The sequence below is a fragment of the Lonchura striata genome, chromosome 7, assembly GCF_046129695.1.
Source record: "Lonchura striata isolate bLonStr1 chromosome 7, bLonStr1.mat, whole genome shotgun sequence".
In the NCBI taxonomy this organism is placed as follows: Eukaryota; Metazoa; Chordata; class Aves; order Passeriformes; family Estrildidae; genus Lonchura; species Lonchura striata.
In genome coordinates this window covers 34,542,882-34,566,120 of record NC_134609.1, presented here as the reverse complement: position 1 = coordinate 34,566,120, position 23,239 = coordinate 34,542,882, and the positions used below count along the sequence as shown (strand labels likewise).

Sequence of the window (23,239 nt, the reverse complement as noted above, 5' to 3'; positions counted from 1 at the left end):
CCTGCTGAAATAGCTCTCCTGTTCCAGACAGTCTTACTTAACCTCCTTTTAAATATTCTTCACAAAGCTCCTTTTTTTTGGTGTGTGTTTTCCCAGGTTAGTAGCTGGCTGCTGGTTGGAAAGTTGAGGTGCCTCGTCAACACTTTATGTGCATTCATGAGATAAGGGCAGCCCTGCCTAGGCAAGGCGGCTTTAGAGCCAGAGTAAAGGTTGCTTGCTTAGTCTGGCCAAAATTAGGGGTGGCTTTCTGCCTCGCTGATTCAGTCTGGGTGCTCCTGGCTCCAGGCTGGGAATTACCTAAGAACCTGGCTCCTGATGAGGTGATAGCAGAGGCTCCGGAGGCTCCAAATGAAGCTGTGCTCACTTGTGGACGGGCAAAGGCCCTGTGTAAGAATCCAGTTCTGATGTGGTTTGTGAAGAGAATCACGGGAACTGGGGTTTCTTAGCTGGCCTTTTAAAAGGGTCTTACAAGGAAAGGAGAAAGGTGTGTTATGCTGGCAAAGTGAAGCGTAACAGATCCACTTCCTCCTAATGTTTATGCTGCAAGTAAACCTTAAATGTTATCAACAAGTCTGGTGCTTGAAAAATGAACACGTAGGCAAGGACCTAATAAGGCAAAAACGTGTGCCCTCAGATGAAGGGCAGTACCTGGAAGGTCCCCAGAGAGGACCGGGTAAGCTGGCAGGGTCCAAGCTGTTTAGATGGGATAAGTTTGTGTTATGCTGAGGCCACAGGGATGCCCATTATCAAAGGCCCTTCTTGCAGCTGGAGCAGGCCTTGAGTGTGGGTTTAGAAGAAGAGGGGAGCTGGTCTGGCTGCTCTGCCCAGTCTTGGGGAGCCCACGAAGGATCTGCTCTGTCCCTCAGCCGAGCTGGTTCAGTTTGCTGATCCAGTCAGGAAAACACTGCTTGCTTTTTTTTTTTCCCCTCTGGTTTAGTTTGTTTTTCCAGTTAGCTGCATCAGTGCAAGGGGCAAGGCAGGTGTAAGAGGCTTGGAGAGAGCAAGTGAATTCAGGCTGCTGGTTTTTATTATACTTTTAATGGCTGTTCATGTGGACCACAGGGATACCTGGCTGCCCTGTGACAACGGCCAGGAGAAAGCAGCATTCATTCCCATTGCCCCCCAAGCAGGATGGGAAGCCTGCGAGGGGAAGCACCATGCTGGCACATACCAACATGATCTGGCTCTGCAGAGACCTCACAGCACATCCCGCTGTCTGAAGGAGGCCACAGGGAAGCTGGGGAGGGACTCTTCACCAGCAGCTGTACAATTTGAAGGAGAGGTAATTTAGGTTGGAGGAAGCGTCTATTACTGTGAGGGGGTTGAGGCGCTGGCACACCCTGCACAGGGAGGTTTGTGGATGCATATCCCTGGAGCTGTTCAAAGCCAGGTGGGAAACAGCCTTGACCATCTTGGTCTAGTGGGAAGCGCAAAGCAGCAGATTGCAAAAGGTGTATTCCAACTCCTTAACACTATGTCTCCATGTTGGCGAGTGCCTCAATCAGATGCTGCCAGCCTAGCTGGTCTGTATGGGGCGCTCCTCCCTTTGAGACTCCCACTGACCCAGGGCGCAGCGGTGGAGGCAAAAACCGCCTTGAAGACTTTATTTCCTCCCGGCCAGACAGCGCCATTTGCAGGGCTGAGGGGCCGCAGGGGGCCGGGGAGCCGCGGCTCCGGCCGCTAAAAGCCAAGTCGCGGCCGCCATTTCGCACCCCCTCAGGAGCCCCGGTCCCCACAGCCCCGGCCCCGCCACTGCGCGTGCGCGGGGGCGGGGCGCCGTGCGCGCGTGCGCGGCCCGCCCCTATATAAGGGCGGGAGCGGGCGGTGCCGGGGGCGCCGCATTGCAGACGGGCACGGAGCGAGAGTCATGGCGCGGCCGCTCTTCCTCGGGCTCCTCAGCCTCCTCGGGCTCCTGGCCGCCGGTAAGCGCTGCCCTCCGCCTACCGAGCCCCTTCCCCATCCAGCTTAGCCCCGGCGGGCTCGGGGAGAGCATCTCTGAGCGCCCAGCGTGCGCAGGATGAGGGCAGCTCGGAGGGGGCGAAGGCCGGTCCTAACGCTGATGGTATTCCCGCAGCTGGGCCCGCTCCCGCATCCCGGGCTGTGGGGGTCTCAAGGGGCGGCAGCGATGGGAAGCCTGTGTTTGAGGCGGGGAGAATCGCCCAAAAATAGCGCCAGGGCAAGGCAGGGGGAAGGGGGAGTCCCGGCGAGGATGCGGCCATTCCCGGTGTGGTGGGAAGGACTCGCCGATGGAGCTGCGTGCGACCCCGGCCGGGCAGCTCGGAGCCCACCCGGGCTGTGCGGACCGTCGGGAGCGGCTGTGCCTCCTGCCAGCAGCGCCGGTGATCGCCGCCGCTGCAGGGATAGACGGCTGCTAATCCTCTTGCAGATGGCGGGAGGTTGCCTTTGCTCTTGTGTTTTTGCATTAGGATCTCCTGCTCCGCGTGGAAAATTCCACTGATTTTGCTGCTCGCTGTCTCATTACCTGTTGTCGCTGAGGTGAAAGTGATGGGGGGAGTGGATGATCGTCTCCCTTTAGCTGTAGGATTCGAGGCCAGGACATGCAGTGCTTGTGTTTTGTACGTTGCAGAAGCTTGACAGACATACAGAAATGATTCATAGTTTGACGAGTGGTAATACACCTTTAGGCTGTGGGATGGAATACCTAGAAAGCCCAAAATGTAAGGGCTTACACAGTGATGGGCAGTTACTTGGAGAATTTTCTTCTAAATTAGATTATTTAATACTAAGGCTTATTTGCTCACAAGTTTAACCTGCAGCATTTCAAAAGTTAGCGGGGAAAAAAATAACCACAACTGGCTGTTTAAAGAATTTAGGAGTAACCAGCTGGCACAGTACAGTAAATAATCCTGCAAAATTTTTCATGATTTTGTGTGAGTCTTGTACTTTATTGTTGTTTTAATGTCATAAAATCATAGAATGGCCTGGGTTGGAAAGGACCTTAAAGGTCATCTAGTTCCAGCCCTCTGCTGAGGACAGGGACACTTTCCCCTAGATGTACTGATAATATTTAATATGCTGGTATGTGGACAGTTTAATGGGTTTTCTCAGACTTTTCAGGCAGGAAGCAAGAAAGCAAATATCAGCTTTCACTCTACATGTTTATGTGCTTTCCTAGTGTCCTTTGAATCTACTCTGCACTGAATTAGCTGCCATCAGTTGCCACTCCTTCTGGGACTACTTCCAAATCGCTGAAATCATTGCAGTTTCTTGTGCTTTGAAAGTGAAAAGGCTTCACCTTGAAGTATCCACCAGCTTTCCCATTAGCGTGGTTAGGGAAATTGTAATGAGAAACCAGTTCAGCAATGAGAGCAATGAGCTTGGCCTACCTGTTAAAGGCATGGCATGCAGCTGAGGACAGCAGGAGACTAGTCAGGCCTGTTTTTCCTTAGGAAATTACTTTTAACACAAATAAACAGCTGTCTTTTCTCACCAGGGCTCTGTTATAAGTGCTCATTGCCTCACCTACCGTGCAGATTTTCCTGAAGATTTTGCTGTGACATCCTGAAACACCGTTTTTGTCTGCCGAGCTCGCTAATTAACTGTGCAAAAATTCAGCCAGCCTTGTCAGATCCTAATGGAGTCACTTGGCTGCCTTACAGGCCGTGAGGGTTTTTGGTTGACCTACTTACAGAGCTTCTGTTCATCTTCCCTTTAAGGGAGACACGGAAGAATTAAAGCAGGGTGTACAGGTCCTGGCATCTCCGCACTACTGATGTGCACTCTGATTATTCCTTGTCTTTGAGGCCAGGCAGGGAGGAGAAAAGCTGGGTGTGCTATTAAAGCAGGAGTCGGTTTCTCTTTAACTGAGTATTTTCCCCCCTTTTGTTGAATTAGAAATTAAAATGGGAGTGGAAAGTAAAAACTTGGAGAATATTATTTTTTTCACATCCCTCCTCGTCTAAAATAGACTTAAAACCTTGTAAGGAAGGCAGATTCAAGTTAATGTGTCATTCCTCTAGCAAACACTGGTCAGAACATGTGGGGACAGGAAATTTGTAGGCTGAGTTAGCTGAGCTTGAATTTTCTTGAGGATATGGATAAAGCAGATAACTGGGCTGTTCTGTAGTTTGCAAGCTTGCTCTGCTATGAATGTGGTTTCTAATAAAAAAAGTGCCAGGCTGGTGCAGCCCGCTGCTGCAGATTAAATTAGGAGAAGAGTGGAATGTGTCTTGTACCAGCAGTGGTGTGTCCAGCATGACCAGGGCAGTGACTGTCCCCTTGTGCTGAGGGCCACACCTCGAATCTTGTGCCCAGTTCTGGGCCTTCACTACAGGAAGGACACTGAGGTGCTGGAGCGTGCCCAGAGAAGGGAACGGAGCTGAGGAAGGCTCTGGAGGGTAAGTCCAGGTTGGAAATTAGGAGGAATTCCATCTCAGGAGGGCTTGTCAGGTGCTGGAATGAGCTACCCAGGGGGGCGGTGGAGTCACCAAACCTGGAGGTGTTCAGGAAATGTCAGACCTGGCACTCAGTGCTCAGGCCTGGATGACAAGGTGGTGATTGGTCACAGGTCGGATTTGCTGATGTTGGAGGTCTTTTCTGACCTAAAGAGTGCTGTGATGGTACAGAAATAAAGTCTGTGTTTCCTTGGACTGTTTATGAGGCTGTCACATAGCGAAGCTGGTGCTTTGATAGCCCAGCAGTCATGTGCCCTGTGTAAACCTGCCCTTGCACAATCCCCTCCTTGTTTGCCGGGCAGGTATAAATAGAAAGGGTTGCTGTTGGTTGTGTCTGGAGGAGCTGAGCCAGCCCTTCCCAGCAGAGCTGCCCTAGCCCCGGGCAGCCTTTCTGCAGCCCCGGTCTGTGCTTCCGCAGCCTCTGAACACCGAGGTGATGCAGAGGGTGGAGCGAGAGAGAAGGAGCTTGTCACCAAACTCGATGCGTCACCTGATGTCAGCTGAGGCTCTGCTATTTCAGGGAAGGCTTTTCTGGTATAAAATGCAGGGACATGTTGGTTTTGTATCTAGGGTGGAAGCAGGGCCTGTTACTGCTGCCTGCCATGGGTTTTTGTTTGTGTCTCGTGTAGATCTGATTCTTCAAAGCAGGTTGGGGCAGCGCCTTAGAACTCTACCACATAAAAACAGACTTTGCTTTTTTTTTTTAAAGGATTTACTCACCTTCTGTTTGTTTTTTTTTTTTAATGGAGCAGCTTTTAAATGCAATTTGTTTGCTGCCACTAAAATATCAGAGTTCCTGTGCAATTAAAAAGGCTGCATTGAAGTGTGTGTATGTATTTTAGGGCAGTGCTTTTCTGTATTTGGTCATGGGGCAATGTTTGGTTTCAGTTACTTGATAGCAGATTTTCCCAGTCTTTGTGCCGTGTATATATTTGTCTAGTGAAAAAATAATGATAAATACAGGATTTCTGCAGAGACTCACATGAAATCTGTCCCGTGTCCCCCAAAAAAACCCTCAGAACAAAACCAGAAAGAATGGAGATGGACCACAAGTATGCCCTAAACATTTTAGAGTATTTCTGCAGGCATCTCCTGCAGGGAACAATGTTGCTCATAACTTTATGGGAATATCTTAGCATACTGCATGGAGCCACTTACTCCTGATGACTACCAGGTGCCCTAGAACATCCACTTACCTCTTCTGGATTCTGCCATAGGAAAATCAAATGCAGCAGTCAGGCCTTGCTTGGCAACATCTGGCCAACTTGGAAATTATTATTTCGCAACCTTTGCAGTTACCTGTGACAATTTACTGGCCCAGTAGAGGTGATTTTACTGTCCCAGCTCATCCAGTTCTCCCTTTAACTTTGCTCATACCTACACACAGGGCTTCTCTTGCCATGCTTGTGTTCTGGTGAGGGAAGCAAAGGAAGGCGAGGCAGTGTGCCAAAATGAGAATGAGCTCCCAACTTTGAGGAAGAGCCTGGTTGTAGTGTTAACTCCAAACTCATTTCTTGCACATCATGCTACTTAGTAATGTTACATACTTGGTTTTTCATCTGTGGATATTTGACAGGAAGATGAAGACTTATTTTTAACTGGAATGCTGGTAACAGCTAGCCACGTTTCTTCCATTTTTAATTCAGATTTTCTGTAATCCCTCAAATGTTATGGTCACTTCACTGCCTCACTAATTCAGAGGCAAAGGAGCCCTTTGGCAAGAGTCACTGGTGTGTGATGCGGTTACAACTTTTGAAGTTTTACTCATTGACTGCCCAGAGAGGCTGTGGAGTATCGAGCCCTTCAGATAACTTCAGGTTGGGGTCATTCCTTCACTTCTTGACACTTTGTAAACTTTGGTGAAGAGAAGTTGATCCTTCTTGACTTAAACACACTTTGCTTTTGCAAGTCTCAAAGGACATGGGGAAAAGTCAGTAACTGGCAGAGCACAGATGGCAGAGGCTGATGCATTTGCTTGGTCTGTAGTGTCTCTGGGAGATAATGATTTTTTTTTTTTTTTTAGCATTGCAAGTAGGACAGCCTGGGAGTAACATCCTTCCTGATGAATAGGTTAATACATCTAGGCAGGCTGGACTGTCACAAAAGCATGAGAGTTGGCAGCACCCTAAGTGATCTTCACATTTTACTTCAATCCATTGAGTTGAACAGCAGCTCAGCACTTTCCTCGTGTATTTTTTTCCCCCAGATTACAGGTTAATTTGTCTGTAACCAAGGGTTTTTCTAGCAGTTGGGTTTGGAGGAGGCTGGAGTTTCCAGGTTGAATTTCTTTGTGTTCTGGATGGTAGTTTTCTGATTCATCCTTTGGCTCTTTAGGGAATCTGGTCTGCCCCCTCAGAATCCCTCTTCATTGACTCTTACATAAGGTGTTAACTTTTAAGTCTCATTTGTAGCTTCAGTGCAGCTTGGGAGGGGATTTCTTAGGATGTTTTTCAGAGAATCTAGAGGAGAAAATTCACTAACTCTCCAGTGGACGAAGAGTGAGACAAATGCTTGAGGGAAGGGAAGGTGTTTTCCCAGAAAGGTTATTGCCCAGCAATTTTCCTGTAGCTGTCCTTGCAGAATGGTAATCCAGACATCATAAGCTTCCTTCCTTTTAGGTTCCTGTTTTCTGGAGAGGAGTGAAGAACTGGGCTGTACTTTCACATGCATGGCTCTATAAGCCAAGTGGAGAAGGTGATATTTTCTGAGGGGACCATCACCTCTACTTCCCAAATTTGTGTTTGTGTGTTAGGATAAACTTGGTAAAGCAAAGGCTTTTTTCTTGTATTGGAGAAGCCACATCTGAAGTGGTTCAGGCAGGGAGAAACCAGTGGAACACCTTGGCCTTCAGAGATAAACTTATTTGAGGCTCTAAAAACTTGCAAGAACTTCAGGAAATGGAGGGGACAGGTCTTGGTGGGCATGACATGTGACTGTTGAGAGCTGATCTACAGAGAAAGGTGAAATCTGTTAAATTGGATAACCTTAGGTGAAAAACAATATATAAAATAAAGAGATGGCAGAGATAACAAAGCAAGTAATTCCTTGGGTTTAGGCATCAGTGTGAGGTAACTGAGGTGCTTTGCTTTCTCTTGGGTTGTTGCTATGCTGGGAATGTGAAATACCATGTAAAGGTCTCACTCCTTTTGGAGCGAAGAGTTAAAATTCAAAACTATTTGTTCTGAGACAGCACAAGGTCTTAACACACTTTACTGGCATGTGTGCTTTTGTGGTAATGTAAGTTAATATATGAGGGAAAAATTGTTTCATGATTAAATAGGGAGAGCAAGCTAAAAGGGGAAAAGTGGTAACAGTGGAGAGTTTCCAGCTATTGTTTTTCTGAATCTGCAGGATCTGAATAAATGCAGAGTTTTTTTAGCTTTGTTTCTCTTTTTCCCAGGATATTGTTGTAATGAGGGTGCATCCTTTCATATTAGATGTAATATTTCAAACAAAAGTATTTTCCTATAATACAGAACAAACTTGTAAGAATTTAACTATGTTTGAAGTGACTGTGGAAGGTGACAGAAAAGAAGCCATGATTAGTTTGTGTCATCTTTGTTCTGCAGCTGCTCTAAAATGTGCCAGCCACATGTGGCCCTAACAAACAAATTTGTTTAGTCACTGTTTGACTGGAAAGTTCTGTAAAAAAACATAAAACTTAAAATATAAAACATAAAACATAAAATTTAGAGTTGTCTTGACACACAGCCAGCAAAGCTGATAACTGAAAATAAATCTGAAGCATGATATTTTTGCCGTACATGTAATAATGATCTTATTAAGGCTGTGAGGAAGAAGGAAAAGGACGTTGTGCTGAAGCTGGTACAGATCTGAAAAGTCATACAGTGACAGGATCTTAAAAGTAAAATAATCAAATAAAACCTGAAAGCTCACTAGGAGCCTCATCAAACCATTGCCAGTTACAGCATGAATGCTTCCACTTGGCTTTAAAACACTCACCTAAATCAGGAGTTTGAGAGACTGCTTGCAATAACTATTACTGGAGTTGTATAGTTCAGTTTTGTACTTTACAGTGTGTTTCCTTGTAGGAGGAGTAATTGTCTTTTGATAAAGGCATAGGTTAAAAGCTGTGCTTGTAAATAGTTGGGAATCCTTGATTCCGCTGCTTAAAGTCCAGGTCTTGACTGACTTCATTCAGAGCTTGACTCTGCCTTCCAGAGCCTTCCTACCACTGTTCAGTGCCAGTATCTGGAAGAGAAGAATAACTTTCCCTCAACCAAGTGTATTTTTGTTTATTGTCACCCTGCCAGAGCTGCCAGCTCTTTGGCTGGCCACTCTGACTTTGAAAATTAACTATTCTTAGGGCTTCCAGATCAATAATGCTGGAGTTTAGAATAGGCTGTAAATATTTTGCTAACCATACATTGTTAGAGGCTTTCAGGTCTTACTCCTGCAGTCTCCCAGGCAGTACCAGTGTGCTGTCCTGCTCAAGAATAATATGCAATGAAGGCTTTTTACTGTGACAGAGGCTGACAAGCTTCAAGCTCTTGTGCAAAAAATCAGGCGTGCAAAGCACGTTTTTCTTAAAATAAATGGGTCATTCCTCTGAAGTCCAGTGTAAACAGGCTTTATAAATCAGCAGCTGAGAAGGCTGCAGAATGCCACCTATAGAGCAGTGTTCATCTGGCTGTTGGATGAGTGGTGGCTGTATACCTTGTAGATACACTGGTAATTCAGCTTTAAATCGATCCTCTAATTGCCTACAGCAAGGCATGAGAAATTTGAAAGTGATTGTTCATCTGCTGTAACCTTACCAGAAGCTTCATAGGAATTAAATACCTGAACTCCTGCCTTGTGGCTGACAGTGTAATTTTAGAGTTTTGTGATGTACAAACAGCGTTGATGTAAATAGAACATCTGTACAGCTAATAGGTTGGGTTTATATTTTGTTTTGTTTTAATTTTTGTTAAGTTCTGCAGCAGTGCCTTGTAGGCTTGGACCGTGGTGTATTTCTTCGGAGCCTGCCTGCTCTATGATTTTAGGAGTTGTTTCTTGATTGGTTAGTGCAATGTAGGGCATTGTCTCCTGAAGAAACAGAGTTTATTGACACATAGGATGGTTTTAAAAACTGGGAGAAGTTGGGTGCCAGGTCCAGACAGCACAGTTAAAAAAAAAAAAAGAACCTTGGAAATCAGTGAAAACATAATTTGATTCACTTGTCCTACTGCTTGCTCATAGTGCAGATACTTTACATGTCTTTACCAGGACTTGTGTCCAGAAAAGATATTCTGTATCTTACTTGAAAGCTCTATAGGTTACATGGCAGTCCCACATGGGATGGGAGGTAATGTCCAAAAAAGGACTGGTACATTTTTCACCCCCACAGATTTTTCCGTACATGGTTGAAGACCTGGCCAAGAAGAATAAAAAGGGAAGTCTGAATAGATTTAGTGGGTTTAAAAAGTGTGATAGAACATTCCTTAAGAACATTCTTAAAGCTTTCTGTTTATGGTCAGTGTTTTGGTCTGTACCTGCTCTTAAGTCATACATGCAATACCCTGTAAAATTGCTGTGGCTCCTTATCTAATTTCTTTCCTCACTCTGTCACTTGCTGTGTGAGAACAGGATGCTTCATGTGGGAGGAGGAATGCAGACAGTAATCACAAGCTGCTTCAGAGCTGAAGTGCCAGTAGGGCAGGAGAACAGGGAGCTTGTAGCTTTGGCAGTCAGCTGTCTGTAGGTAGATTTCTGTAATGAGCAGTTTTTCTGTTTCAAATCATCTAGTAGTTCTTGTGTGCTAAGCAAAGGGAGTTTTTTTGTATTTTGGGATTTTTAAATTGGTTTTTATGAAAGGTGGATGATGGGGGAATGGACTGCTGAGGTGCTGAGCCTTGGGAAATTCAACCTTTACAGCTTTTACGTTTATTTCTTCTTTTACTCTGTAACCTGTGCTTGGGACAGGCCAAAAATTTCTGGATTGAAATGTCCTTAAAAACATGAATGAACAGGTAGCTATTTTTGCAGCTGAAAGGCTGATTCGGTTTGCTCTCTCTGGCAGCCGTGGCAAGCCCTGTGCTGTGGCAGAAGGAGTGCGCGAAGGGGCCGGAGGTTTGGTGCCAGAGCATTCGCACGGCGTCGCAGTGCGGGGCAGTCAAACACTGCCAGCAGAACGTCTGGAACAAGCCTGCCGTGGTAAGTGCCAGCCCCTGAGAGCCCCCAGGCCCACCTGGGGCTCAGGTGGCTGCTGGCCACATGCTGAGGAAGATTTCTCAAGTCTCTCATGGGAGTTAAGTGCTGCATCAGACTCTGCCGAGGTTGCCAAGCTGTAATTTGGGTGCTGGATGGAGGTTGCTTTTCACTGCGCTGCCTTGCACAACTTGTCTACTGACTTCTCCCATGACCTGTTGCCCAATCACCCAGCAATGTATGGAATGGAGCTAGTGGATTTCACGTGTTCCTCTGTATTATTACTGACTCCTAATTCATAGGAGTCTTTTCTGAGCTTGAGCAATTATTACAAAAGGCTGTGTATTTCTTTAGGTCTTTCTCAAAGGTTAAAATTCCCAGAAAGATGCACCATATGCTAAATTATGGAAGGCATGACAGTAGATAACATTGCAAATGTTACATTTAGTACAGTTTTTCATGTTGCATTTGCGCTAAATGTGAGGTGTAGCTGTAGTTTGGGTATTGTTTCATAGTTTTCTTGGGGGGGAATGGGTGTTTTACTTACAGATGCATTCAGTCCAGATTGGCTATGTCTGGAAAGAGATACTTTAAGGAAAAGTAGGGGAAGGGAGGAATATCAGAGCACAATTACTTACTACTGTGATTACTTAATGATTGAAGCAGCCTGAAGTGAAGTGTGAACTCTGAAGGAAAAGGTAAAAGGAGAAGGTGTCTTGGGGCAATCAGCTTTGTATTTCAAGGGGCTGGGAGGTGAAATGAACAAGTGGTAGCATGCCAGCTTCTTCATACAACATTGGTTTACTGACGAAACTGTAGCAGGACATGCTTGAAATAGCCTCACTCTTTGAAAATACCTCTTCCCACCCTGACCTCAACCAATATTTCTTCCTTAATTCCTGATGTAATGTTTGCTCTTTGTGGTGTTGTTCACACTCTGCTCTCACAGACAATTCTTTCTCCAAGTAACTCTGTGCTTCTCTCTCCAGAGCAGTATTCCCTGTGACTTATGTAAGGAGCTTGTGACGGTTGCTGGCAAAATTTTAAAGGATAATGGCACTGAGGTAGGCAGAGCTCCTTTTCACCTCACCCCAAAACACTGCTTGGTTTCAAGATCTCATGGTGAGGGGGTGGAAGAGTAGTCTGTGTTGTTTTCCTAACATAAGCAGCAGATGTTGAAAGGGACTAGAGTGCATGAGGAAAGGCTTTTAAATAGCCTCTGCTGGTTTAGAAATTAGCAAATTCTAGAGCCTCCTGTGCCTTAACACATCCCTGATTGACTGTAGATGCTTAATGAAGTTGTTTTTGTGTCAGTGGGGCACCAATATTAAAAGGTGGAGTACTGCAGTCTCTAGGAGTGGGTGGTTACACCAGTTGGCCTTTGTTTTGGTTTGTGGGCACTGCTTCCCTTTTTCTGTTGTCAACCGGTGAGGACTTTGTATACAAACAAGTCACTGTCCCATGAGCCCAGAAGTTCACTTTCTCCTCTTAATTGTAAGTGTTCTGTTCTGGTGAGGCTGGGCTGTGCAGGCATGACATGTTTGTTCTGTGGCAGGGTCTCATTGAAGGCCCAGAAGTGGGGAAAATGTATCTAGTATAGTTAGAACCTCATTCTAGTTTTGCTTGTTGCTACCTGGACCTACCTGAGTCCGAGGTGCTTGTATTGTGCATTTTGGGAATGGAAGGAGCATTTGAGAGAGAGATATAATCTGTCTCTGCTCACCTCATCTTTCATAGGATGAGATCCGCTCTTACTTGGAAAAGACGTGTGAGTTCCTTCCTGACCCAGGCCTCGTCTCTGAGTGCAAAGAAATTGTGGATTCCTACCTACCAGTTATCATGGATATGATCAAGGAAGAGCTCGTAAGTAGATAATGATTTTCAGCTGTTGGTATTAAAAGTTGTGCTCCTCTTGATGCCAGAATTTCTCTTCTGCCTCAGATTCTGCATATGATTCTTCAGTCCTTTGTGTATTGCTGGTACTGTTAGTTTGAAGACTCCTTCTTTGCTATGAAACATTTTCCCTGTCTTACCATGTTTCAGCTGAATGACTCTACTCTGAACTTTATAAAATGACATCAGTTTGGAGCTGTATGTGTGTATCTTGTCTCCCCCAGGATAAACCTGAGGTTGTGTGCAGTGCCCTTGCTCTGTGCCAGTCCCTTCAGAAGCACCTTGCAACAATGAAGCTCCAGAAACAGCTCCAGACCAACAAGATCCCAGAGCTGGATTTCTCTGAGCTGGCATCTCCATTCATGGCTAACGTGCCTCTTCTCCTTTACCCTCAGGACAAGCCCAAGCAGAAACCTAAGGTAAGCCTAAGACTAAGGGCTGTTCTAGCATAGACCATATGTATAATCTTGGACTAAGTTCTACAGTGTGTAAAGGCAAGTCTTGTGCTGTGCTGTTGCCATACAGGACTGTTGTAATCAAGCAGATCTTGTTGGAAACAATTTCTTCTGAGAGAAAGCTTGGCACCGGGGTTCAAAGGAAGAACAACTCTCCCATATTTTGAACAACCTGCAAGCTGTGCCCCTCAGGGCATTCGTTTGTCTCTGAACGTAGGGGTGACAGACTGGATTAGAAAAGAACAGATAGCTGACAAAGGGGAATAGATGAGGCAATGAACTTGGGTGCAGAGGCTGAGAGTTGACAGCAAGCAGGAGTGTGGGAATTGAGCAGTGAGTGGGCTAAGAACGAGCTGCTGTGGGTGGAGCAGGTAAGATCTATGCCAGATTTAGAAACCTCCTCAACTGTGGTCTGTAACAAAACCAAGAGATTTGAAGATTGGGTATCTTAACTATTATCTGGGCTTTGGGGCCAAGTAGGCACCTAATCTCCATCTAGTGGCTGGTGCACACAGCAGCACTAGCTCATCTCCCTGCTAGTTCAGGCTTCAAAGGATTCTCCAGAGTATTTATTAAGGTTTGTACAGAGCTCAGAATAGCTTGTAAAACTTGGTAGTAACAGGAGCTTCCAAACCATGTCATGTGAAGTTGTGTCAACTTGAGTTTCCTTTTACTCTTTGTCCAGGCGAGTGGGGATGTGTGCCAGGATTGCATTCAGCTGGTCACTGATGTTCAGGAAGCTGTGAAGACAAACTCCTCTTTTGTGAAGTCTTTGGTTGCTCATGCCAAGGAGGAGTGTGACCGTTTGGGACCTGGGATGTCTGATATGGTAAACTGTCCTTTTTTATTGAAAAACTCTGTTCATGTAAGCAAACATAAAACAGTTTGTTCAGTGCCTTAATCCCCTGATCATATTCTCTATTTAATATCACAAAGGAGATGCTGTTGCATGTGTTAACACAGTGTAACAATAGCAACACTGAAATTGTAAACTTCGTGGTCAGTAAGGTTGGGTGTAGGATGTGTGGGACTGGGGAGGAGCAGGAGGACTCCAGATTGCTTCTAGCCCTTAAAGGCCTTTTTCACAAAAATGGTCTGGGTGGGTAATGTGGTTGTATCAATGGGGGCTGGGGCTTTTTGCCCTGGGAGGATGAGAAAAGGTCAAACAGTTACCTGTGCAGCAGTATTGTAACCTGAAATGCCATCTTGTGTTTGGGCCAAGCTCTGAAAGACCTATTGTTATGCAGTAGAGCAGGTAAATAAATACCTTGAGTTGTATTAGAAAATTCTAGATGAACTCTACAGCATGAGTGGTTTGGTAGTCATGAGACTTTCTTTTCCCACTTTCTGCAGTGCAAGACCTACATCTCTGAGTATTCTGACTTGGCCATCCAGATGATGATGCACATGGTAAGATCAGCAGAGTGCACTATTTGCTCTCAGTTAATTTTTCTGGCTTGTGTAGCTAACTTCTTTGGAAACAGGAAACATGCACTGCTGTAAAACTCTGGGGAGAGCCCTTGCTCTCTAAGTCTTGGTGTTAATGCTTTGGTGTTTTTTGAATAGTAATTTCAGTTTCAGGATGTTTTCTTTAGTATGTTTCTTTCCATTTTATAACCACTTCTTCAGTGCAAAAGGCACTCTAATATTTTGAAATATAAAAATACATTACACATGTTCCTTTATATTCTTTTATCTCAGTCCTGTGCTTACACCACTTCCCCCTCCCCCAAATACTGTGTTAAGGATGTAAGAGTTGGCTTTGTCACAGTATTGCAAAATTAGTTCACGTGTGAGAGATAAGGTATCTCCTGAAAGCAAGGCTACACATCCTTCTGGAATTACTGTCTGAAGGTTCCTGCTCTCTGGGCTCTTGACAGGAGCCATGGAAAGTGAGTGGTACCTTCTGCAGCAGCATATATCTGCCTCATACATAGCACCTCTTTATCCAGAGCTGAGAGCCTTTTAAAAAAATGGCTAAGCCTTTCCTTAGAGCAGTCTGTAGATGCCACAGGTGGCATGACAAATTACAGGTGACTGTGTGGCTGTCTTGAACCTGAATTTGGCAACACAGTGGCCGGCCTTTTTTTGTTCCTGGTTGCTATAGGCTACTTAGAAGCTCATCCTTTTTCTTAAACATTTGAGGGGGAAGTCGGTGTTTGTTCCAACAGTTTCTCATTCTAAGCTTTGCAATGCCGTGTGTTGTTAATATCTGAAATTGGAATATTACTACCCTTTGTGTGCATCTGAGTGTTGTCCAGACTCTCTGGAGGTAGTCTTGCCCAGGTTGCTTTTAATAACTGCAGATGAATAATGCTGGTTAGCACTGTGCAGTTAAATGTGAGTTGCTGTAGCTGAGGATCTTTGGGGTGGGACTGTGTCATATTCCATTATCTTTGTGGAAAGAATATAGAATATATGCAGTTCCTAGTGCTTGATGTGTTTTTTTTCTCTTAACTGTTATCTTCAATTTCTCCTTTCTTCCTCTGTCTCCAATCTCCCCTGTCAACAGAAGGATCAGGTAGGTGAGCAACTTCCTGTGGTGATAGCCTGCTTGTAGTTCACCCTTTGCACTTAAAGGGCTTGTAGTTCACCCTTTGCTCTTAAAGGGCTTGTAGTTCACTTCTTGCTCTCTTAGCTGTACACTTGGTGTGATTGTGCTCAGTGCTGACAGATACAAGGGATATTTATGTGGTTAAAATGGAGGAAGACTAAAGGCTTCCTCCAGTGCATCAGTCCAACTTCCAGCTCCAGATACCACTTTGTGCTACCAAGATTTCAACTGGATTATGCTTTGGCCAGTAGAGCAGAAAATATCCTCCCTCTTACAGAAGAAGGATAGATGTGAAAAAAGCATGCCAGTGGCTACTGACAGCTGCTGGTTTAAAGTCTGGGCTCAAAAGGGCTTGAACAAAGTTGTTCCCAGGTCTTTCCTTGGTTAACTTTTAAATCTAGGACAGTGGTATAGATCTTTGAAGTATATGAACTGAAAAGGTGAAGGCTTCCTAGAGGAATTTGGACTTTTAATTTAACCTGTCCTGTGGGACCTTGTGTCTGTCACCCCTCTGTTAGGGAACGTGTGTGTATGTGGGTGTTGCTGTAACATTAATACCTGGAAATGCTTCTTACAATGCATGAACCAAAGGGCTTGACTTAAAGGTGCTGCCTGGAGTAGTCTGAAGCAGCACAGTGTCTCTGAAGTGCTGCTTTTGCCTGTGCATGAGACTGTGGCATGATGTATTACATGATGTATTAATATTAACTCTGGGATAAGCCTCTGCTGTAGGAAGCTTGGAACAGGGTGAGATGTGATCTTCTAATTACCTGTAGAGCCAGGGGTGTCTTTTTCTAGCTTAAGTAGACTTTAGGTGGGAAAATGCAAGTTTTGTGTCTCACTCTGTACAGCCCTTTTCACTTTGGGTGTCCTCCTTCGAATGGTTTTCCTCATGTCTGGCATTTCTTTTTGTGTGTTTAGTAATCTATGTTCCAAAAAAGAAATGCATGAAGAGTGTATTTCTTTGACTAAGAAAGCCTTTTTACAGACTTGGTTTCTGTTTGCTGTTTTCTCTTACTGTGAGAGCACTGCAAGTTCAATTGTTGCAGCACAAATGGTTAGACTTGGGTTTTAACAAGTTCAACTTTTGTTTCTTGTAGGCTGTGTTCAGTAATGCAAGAAACTGTTTCTGTTTGCAGAATGTGATGTTTCTGGCAGCTTTAAAGAAGGTAGTTTGTGGATGAGGAAGGAGTTGCTTCTAGGCTTCTCTTTCAGCTTTTGGCCTCTTCTGTGATTACTCAAAGCTGGGAGCAGCTTTGTGGATGCAGCTCTGACTTGCTGCTGGTGGCTTGTTCTGGTGCTCTTAAGTCAGCTCCTCTTGAAGAGCTTGTGAAGTGTGGCTCCTGGGATGTGTTGTTTTAAATGGGTTTTTTAACCTCTTCCTCTTGAACAGGAACTGCTAAATTCCATCCAGTAGCTGTCCTGCCTATAACCTTACCAAATGCTTTGGCAATACTTGAAGTAGAAGTAGTCATGAAACTTTAAGTTCTGTTGGAGCCTTTCAAAATTTTGCTCTCTGTGCCTGCTCACAGGCTCTGTAGAAAGGGCAGAGACTTCTACACTTTTAAAAACTGTGCTTGTACATCTCTTTCCAGCAACCAAAGGACATTTGTGCCATGGTTGGGTTCTGCTCTTCTGTGAAGTCTGTTCCCCTTCAGCCTCTGGTGCCAGCTCAGGTGGTTCATGAAGTGAAAATGGAAATTGTGGAGGTAAGATGGGCTTTTTGTACTTTGCTTTCCTTTTTGCTTTAGTGTACAAACTAGGTGAAAAAGATGAGCTTTCATGCACAGTTCAAGTCTCCCTGCATATAAATTCCTGGCCTTGTTTTGTTTCTGTTGCTGATTGATTTGTTTGAACAGCAGAGCCTACACTGAAGCACAGCTACAAGGTAATGCTTCAGGATTGAAAGGAGAACTTTTGTTCCAGCAGTTCTGTGTGCCACCTTAAATGTAAATTCTCAGTTTGTGTTTTGCTTTTAGTTTGGAGTAATGCTTTGATCCCTTTTAAAAATGGGCAGCACTCTTCATGTGCAGATGAGGGATCAGAGTCAGAATGCTGAAGCTCCGAGTTCGAAGAAGCACCTTGGCTTCTCCAAAGGGTATTTTTGCAAACAGGAGGGTGCTCTCAATTCTAGGAAATGTTGTCCTCTATTAATGTATTTTAAAAACCACTATATATTTCCCTTGACTTCTGTCTCTGTGGGATTGCTTATTTCTTTGTGTCTACTAAATTCAACTCCTTGTACAGCCTGGGGGTTGTAGTCTGAAAATTAGTCATACAAAATACCTGTTCATTCAGCCAGCCTTTTTACTGAGACCTTTGAGGTTGGTTTTAGGTTCTGTGTGACCTTTTGAATACAGCCTGAACTGAGGAGCTAGTTAAATGCTGTTAGGAATTGTCCCTGTCAGATGTGGTCCAGTGCTGATTTATTGTGTGTGTATTTTTTCTGTTTGCTCAGAAGGCCTCAGTTCAAGAGAAGACTTTTTCCTTGTGTGAGATCTGTGAGACCATGGTGAAGGAAGTCACTGGCCTCTTGGAGAGCAACAAGACAGAGGTGTGTGAGTGGTGGGCATTGTACCCCTTCCTAGGCTTTCCTGAGATAGGGCTACACTGAAAGAGGAAGGAAAGTCAATTTTATTGCCTCTTTTCACAACAGCAGAATTTCTATCCTGGGTGGGACAGAAAAGATGTGCATATGAACAGAGTCAAAAATTCTGTCCCTCATTTACTCCTCCTGCTCTGTGCTTCAGGAGGAGATTGTTCATGAGATGGAGGTGGTCTGCCGCCTGTTCCCGGGAAGCGTCAAGGACCAGTGCAAGGACTTCATCGAGGTCTATGGCCAGGCTGTGATTGACATGCTCTTGGAGGCAACAAATCCTGAAGCTGTGTGTGCCATGCTGAAATGCTGTGCAGCCAGCAAGCTTCCCCAGCAGCCAGGTGGGTGATGAGGGGTCTGTGGTGTTCAAAATGAGCTGGTTCACCTGTGGTGAGATCTCTTTTGAGGACACTGCTGATACTGCCTCCTTTCTTCTCTTTCTCTTTACCCAAGCACTGATGTTTGGTTTGGTTTTTATTGTCCTTCTCAGTGGTCGTGAAACCTGCAGGTGGCTTCTGTGATATCTGCAAGATGGTGGTGGCTTATGCAGACAAAGAGCTAGAGAAGAATGCCACGACAGCTGAAATCGAAGCTTTACTGGAAAAAGTCTGTCACTTCCTGCCAGAGTCTGTCAGTGAACAGGTAAGGTGTTTGTGCAGGAGGCAGACTAAAAGCCATGCTCTTGGTGGCTGGGAGCTGTCCCTGTTGATTTGTTGGGTTTACACAGGTCCTAACAGTGACAGTTATGATTAACCTCATTTTCTGAGCGTTTCATCTGATATTTTGTCTATATGCTAATTTTAGGTCCGTCTCACAAGTGTCTCTGCTTCTGCTATAAATGTCCAGGTACCCCTAACAGAGGGCTCCATGTTTGGCCAAATGCCTTGTCTCTGGCTGGAGACAAACTGTCCACAGGTGCAACTGGGACTGGCTTGTGTCCAGCAACCTGATCCTTCACAGGTTTTTCCCTTTACTGATTAGCACAGAAGCATAGCAGCTTCTCCTGTCCAGTAGAGCAAAAGAAAAAAAAAAAACGGGGGGAAGGGCTTGTTCTGAGGCAGCTGAATGACCTTGCAGTGTGGCAGCCTGCCTTCCAGTCAGGGCAGGGCAGGTGGAGATGAGCAGGAGGATGAAACACAGAATCCTGGTGTGGTTTGGGTTGGAAGGGACCTTAAAGGCCAACCTTAATTCCAACCCCCCTGCCATAGGCAGGGACATCTTGCAAAGTATTTGGAAAAGCTAGAGAGCAGCTTCTCTCATTGGTTTTTGTAACAGCCTTCTCTGCTAAAGGCTGGGAAGAGTTTGGGGTGCAGGGGCTTTAGGTTTGCTCAGTTCCCATACTTGGGAATTGGCAGGCCCTTGAATAGATGTCTGCTTTTGAGGGTCTGAATTGACTGGCTGGATTGTTGTACTAATTTGCAGTCAGGAAAGGCTTGCCTGGAAATTCTCTTGAGAACAGTGGGTGGGAACAGTTGAAGGCTTTTTTTTTTTTTTTTCCCAACGCTGATCCTGTTCAGGGGATTAATGAAGTAATTGAAAGTAGGCTGGTGTAATTCCAGCCTGTGGGACACCTGTTAGACCACTGATATCAAGATTTACCTGACAATCTTATTAGGTGGCTGCTGAGTGTCAGCAAGTGGCAGCTACTTGTAAGTTTACTGGGGATAGAATATAGGAGCTTAAAGCAGCTGTGGAACAGCTCTTCCTGCTGGGAGGCTGTTTAATAGCTGTGGTTGGTTTATTAATTGGTGCTGTTTGTCTCTGCTGAGAGCAGCAGCATCTTCCTCAGCTCTGGAGCCAGCCTCTCCACTAGAGGGAGAGAGGCTGTTCTGGCAGGAAGTGCTCCTGCTGCTGCCTTGTCTGAAGGAATAACTTGAGTACAAGTGCCTGGGAGTCCTTGCTGCTGTCCTGCTCAGGAAGTTTGTCTCCAGCTGGTTCTGTGTGCTCTCCTCTTGAGACAAGCGTGATCTCCACGATCAGAGATGAAGCTTTGCTGTCAAAGCTTCTTCTGCTTAGTTCTTTTCCCAAACCTGTCCTGTTTGGTTCTTTTCCTTGTGACCCCTTATCTCCTCGTAGTGTGTCTGCAGGCAGGTATGAGCAGAAACAACAATGTAGTTGTGTGATTAGTGCCTGACTCCTTTGCCACGTGCAGAGCTGAAGTCTCTGCTTTGTCCTTGTGGAGTGTGTTGTTGGGGTGTTTGGGGTAGCATACAGGCCTGCCTGCTGCAGACCACACATTCCTCTGCTTTCAGAGGCTCCAGCAGGAGAATCTCTCACTCTGTGTTTTGTTGCAGTGTGTGCAGTTTGTGGAACAGTATGAGCCCGTGGTTGTGCAACTCTTGGCAGAGGTGATGGATCCCACTTTTGTTTGCACTGTGAGTATTGCATTGCTTTTATTGAGGGCAGGCTCTGATACAGTCCTGCCTACTGTCCTGGGTGCCTTTCAGTGCCCAGCATGCAGAAACTCTGCTGGAATCAAAATCAGCACACTGAATGCTTGGAGCAAGCCCCTTGTGCAAGGCCTGGGGCATCCTGAATGGACAGCTGTCTGACTGCCAGCCCAGTACAAGGCAGGGCAGCAGCAGAGAACTGCCAGGGGGTATCCACTGCTGAGGTTCAGTGACAGCCCTCGATGTGGTGGGAGGGAAAGTGACATTTCTTGAGAAAAGTCCCTCTCTAGAAGATTGTTTTTCATGACTTGATATGAAGGAGTTCCAGTAACTTAACTCTGCCCTGGCTCAGGTTATGTGGCTGCTGGTTCAGCTGCAGGTGTGACCTCAGCGTGAGCTCCTGCAGCTGCCTCAGTGCAGCTTCCACACTCCCTCAGGTGGGAGCTCAGACACAAGGCTGGGCTTGAGCTCTCTTGGTGCAGTTAGGAAGGTGCTGACTCTGCTGCTGCTCTTTTCCCAGAAACTCGGAGTCTGTGAGTCGGCTAAAGAGCCTCTCCTGGGGAATGATGCCTGTGTCTGGGGTCCAGGCTACTGGTGTAAGAACATGGACACTGCTGCTCAGTGCAACGTATGTAAAACAGCCTTCTGCCTCCGCTTTCCTGCTGACCTTTGGCAGCTCCTTCTGAGCTATTTTTGGCTTTTACTGCACTTCAAAGTGGATGAACTCCAGTTCTAAATAAGCAAAAGGGTACTAGTTTGATTAGAGAGTGTTTCACAGCTCTTAGCTTTCTCAAAGCTGACTTTCCTCTCCTTTTTGTGACCCACACCTGTGTGCCAGTATTTCAGAATGTATAGTAAGGTAGAGTGTCAGCTTTATATTTAGTCAGTGCTCCTGCAGCCACCAGACCATGTCACAATCTCTCAGCAGGTTCTAAAAATTGGCTTCCAGTATTGCTTTTTCTGCCAGGCCTTAGTGGTTAAGGGTCATCAGCCTTCTTTCCTAGAGCTCCTGGCTGATGTGGCTCAAAATGTTATTTATTCTAGTCCTCTCTGAAATCACTTACTGTAAGGAAAACAAATTTGCTCCCAAGATCTTGGCTCAGGATAAGGTGTTGAGCTGCTTGTTTGCAAACTGGCTTTTTTCCACTAATATCAGCTATTTCTTCCCCTTTAGGCTGTTGATCACTGCAAACGTCATGTGTGGAACTAGAAGAAGAATTTCCTGTTCTGAAAGTTTGCCATGGCTCTTAGGAAATGTGGGCCGAGGTTGGCGGAGAGCTGTATCTCACCTGTCCCTCCTCTCTGCCTCATTAACAATTTGACCTTCAAGTTCCTTTGTTGTAACTCTTCTGTAGCAGTGCTGCTGTTGAAGGATCAGATTTTCATTGTTGACTTAAAGATATTTCTGATTGTACAGTTTAACCCATTATGCTCCTAAAAATAGTCAGTGTGTTGTAGATTTTTTTTTAATTGGTAGGGCTGAAGTGTTTTTGTTCTGGGAGGAATGACAGAGATGGTGAAATGAGACATGGCTCTTATCTTTTAATTAAAAAAAAAGAGCAAGATAGCAACTAAACTTTCAAATGTCTTTCTGTAGGCAGCATTGGGAAGATTTTACATGCTTTGCATTTTTAACATCTGGCTGGAATGTTTATTTTCTGTGTCTGGGAACTCTAAGGGATAATGTCGAATCTGGGAATCCTTTTGGCTGGAATTTTCAAAGCTCTGCAGATGCAGAGGGAGGGGGCTTTGTGTGCCCAGCTAGCTTTCAAAATCACTGGTAGTTAAAAAGATGCATTTGAATGATCAGCCTTTTGCATTTGAGTGACCACACTTGTTGCTCATGGTGTTGTTATAGCTAAGAAAAACCCTCCCTCAGCCTTTGATCACATCTTTCTGATGATTTCCTTGGACTGCACAGGTGTTCTGCTGCCAAGCCCAGTCCAGTGGGATGTCAGTTTCCTGAAGCATGCTGGTGTACCTGAGCAATGACTCCCTTTTTTCTTATCCTAGTTGCTCATTTCTGCTTGGTCTTGCAGCTTCCCACAAGCAGCCAGCTGGGTGCTGAGGAGGTGGCATGAGCTGTCACTGGATGATGGAGGAGGATCGTGTCAGCAGGAGCTGGGAATATGTCAGAGGGAGCTCAGCACTGAGGGTGGAATCTGTGGAAAAAATGGGTTTTATTGTAACCTGTTTGTTCCTTGATTCTGCTTTTTCTCTCACAGCATATTTCAGTCTAGAACCTGAGAGGTGCTGTGAGGTCTGGGGGCACCTCCCACTGCTGCCCACCCTCTCACTAACACCCTTGTGAGTAACTGGAGGTATGAATTGTTACCCAGAGTTCCCATTTCTGTTGGGAAATGCAGCAAGCAGAGGTGGCAGGTGGTAGGAGCACTAAAGTAGCTATTTAAAGCTCTACTGGCACGCTTGACAGCCTGCCTTTCCACTTAAATGACCTAAAATCCCCCCCAAAAAGGCCTTCAAGGCAGGCTTGATATCCTGGGAACATGGCAGGCCCTTGATGTGAAGGGTCCTGGGGCATGAGAATCCTGCTTGTGTTGCTTGGGATGGGCCTTGCATTGGGTGTGCACTTCTGATCAAGTTAATTCCCAAAGTCAGAGGCACTGAAGGAGCTCTGAGGAGACCTTTGGGAAGGAGCAGCTGGGCAGATGTGGAGCTTTGAAAATTCCAGTCCTGTGCAGAAGGATGCTGGTAACTCCTGCTGCTCCTGTCGTGTGTGGGGCGTGCAGGAGCTCCAGTAACAATGCTGTAGCAGGAAGTAGAGT

The 23,239-nt window shown here is 45.5% G+C and overlaps 1 protein-coding gene across 2 annotated transcripts; it reads left to right on the top strand.

The window, feature by feature from the left end:
• The first annotated feature begins 1,791 nt into the window (after positions 1-1,791).
• On the top strand, positions 1,792-22,029 carry LOC110469893 (prosaposin). Of its 2 annotated transcripts, none has more exons than XM_021529101.3 (14): positions 1,792-1,922; positions 10,438-10,571; positions 11,555-11,629; positions 12,303-12,428; positions 12,683-12,877; positions 13,599-13,742; positions 14,267-14,323; positions 17,063-17,176; positions 17,926-18,021; positions 18,218-18,404; positions 18,554-18,705; positions 20,358-20,438; positions 20,974-21,081; positions 21,628-22,029. In XM_021529101.3, exons 1-14 carry the CDS (start codon positions 1,868-1,870, stop codon positions 21,661-21,663), a joined length of 1,560 nt encoding a protein of 519 aa, XP_021384776.2. In that variant the 5' UTR covers positions 1,792-1,867; the 3' UTR covers positions 21,664-22,029. The 2 variants fall into 2 exon arrangements, with proteins under 2 accessions (XP_021384776.2, XP_021384777.2); XM_021529102.3 differs by having other exon boundaries at positions 1,810-1,922; positions 17,929-18,021.
• Positions 22,030-23,239: the final 1,210 nt, after the last annotated feature.

Excerpts from the sequence above, each read along its gene's own strand:
- LOC110469893 (XM_021529101.3), top strand. The coding sequence starts at position 1,868 with ATGGCGCGGCCGCTCTTCCTCGGGCTCCTCAGCCTCCTCGGGCTCCTG. Across the intron at positions 10,572-11,554 it reads TCTGGAACAAGCCTGCCGTG|AGCAGTATTCCCTGTGACTT; the intron begins GTAAGTGCCAGC and ends TTCTCTCTCCAG. Across the intron at positions 18,405-18,553 it reads CAAGCTTCCCCAGCAGCCAG|TGGTCGTGAAACCTGCAGGT; the intron begins GTGGGTGATGAG and ends TGTCCTTCTCAG.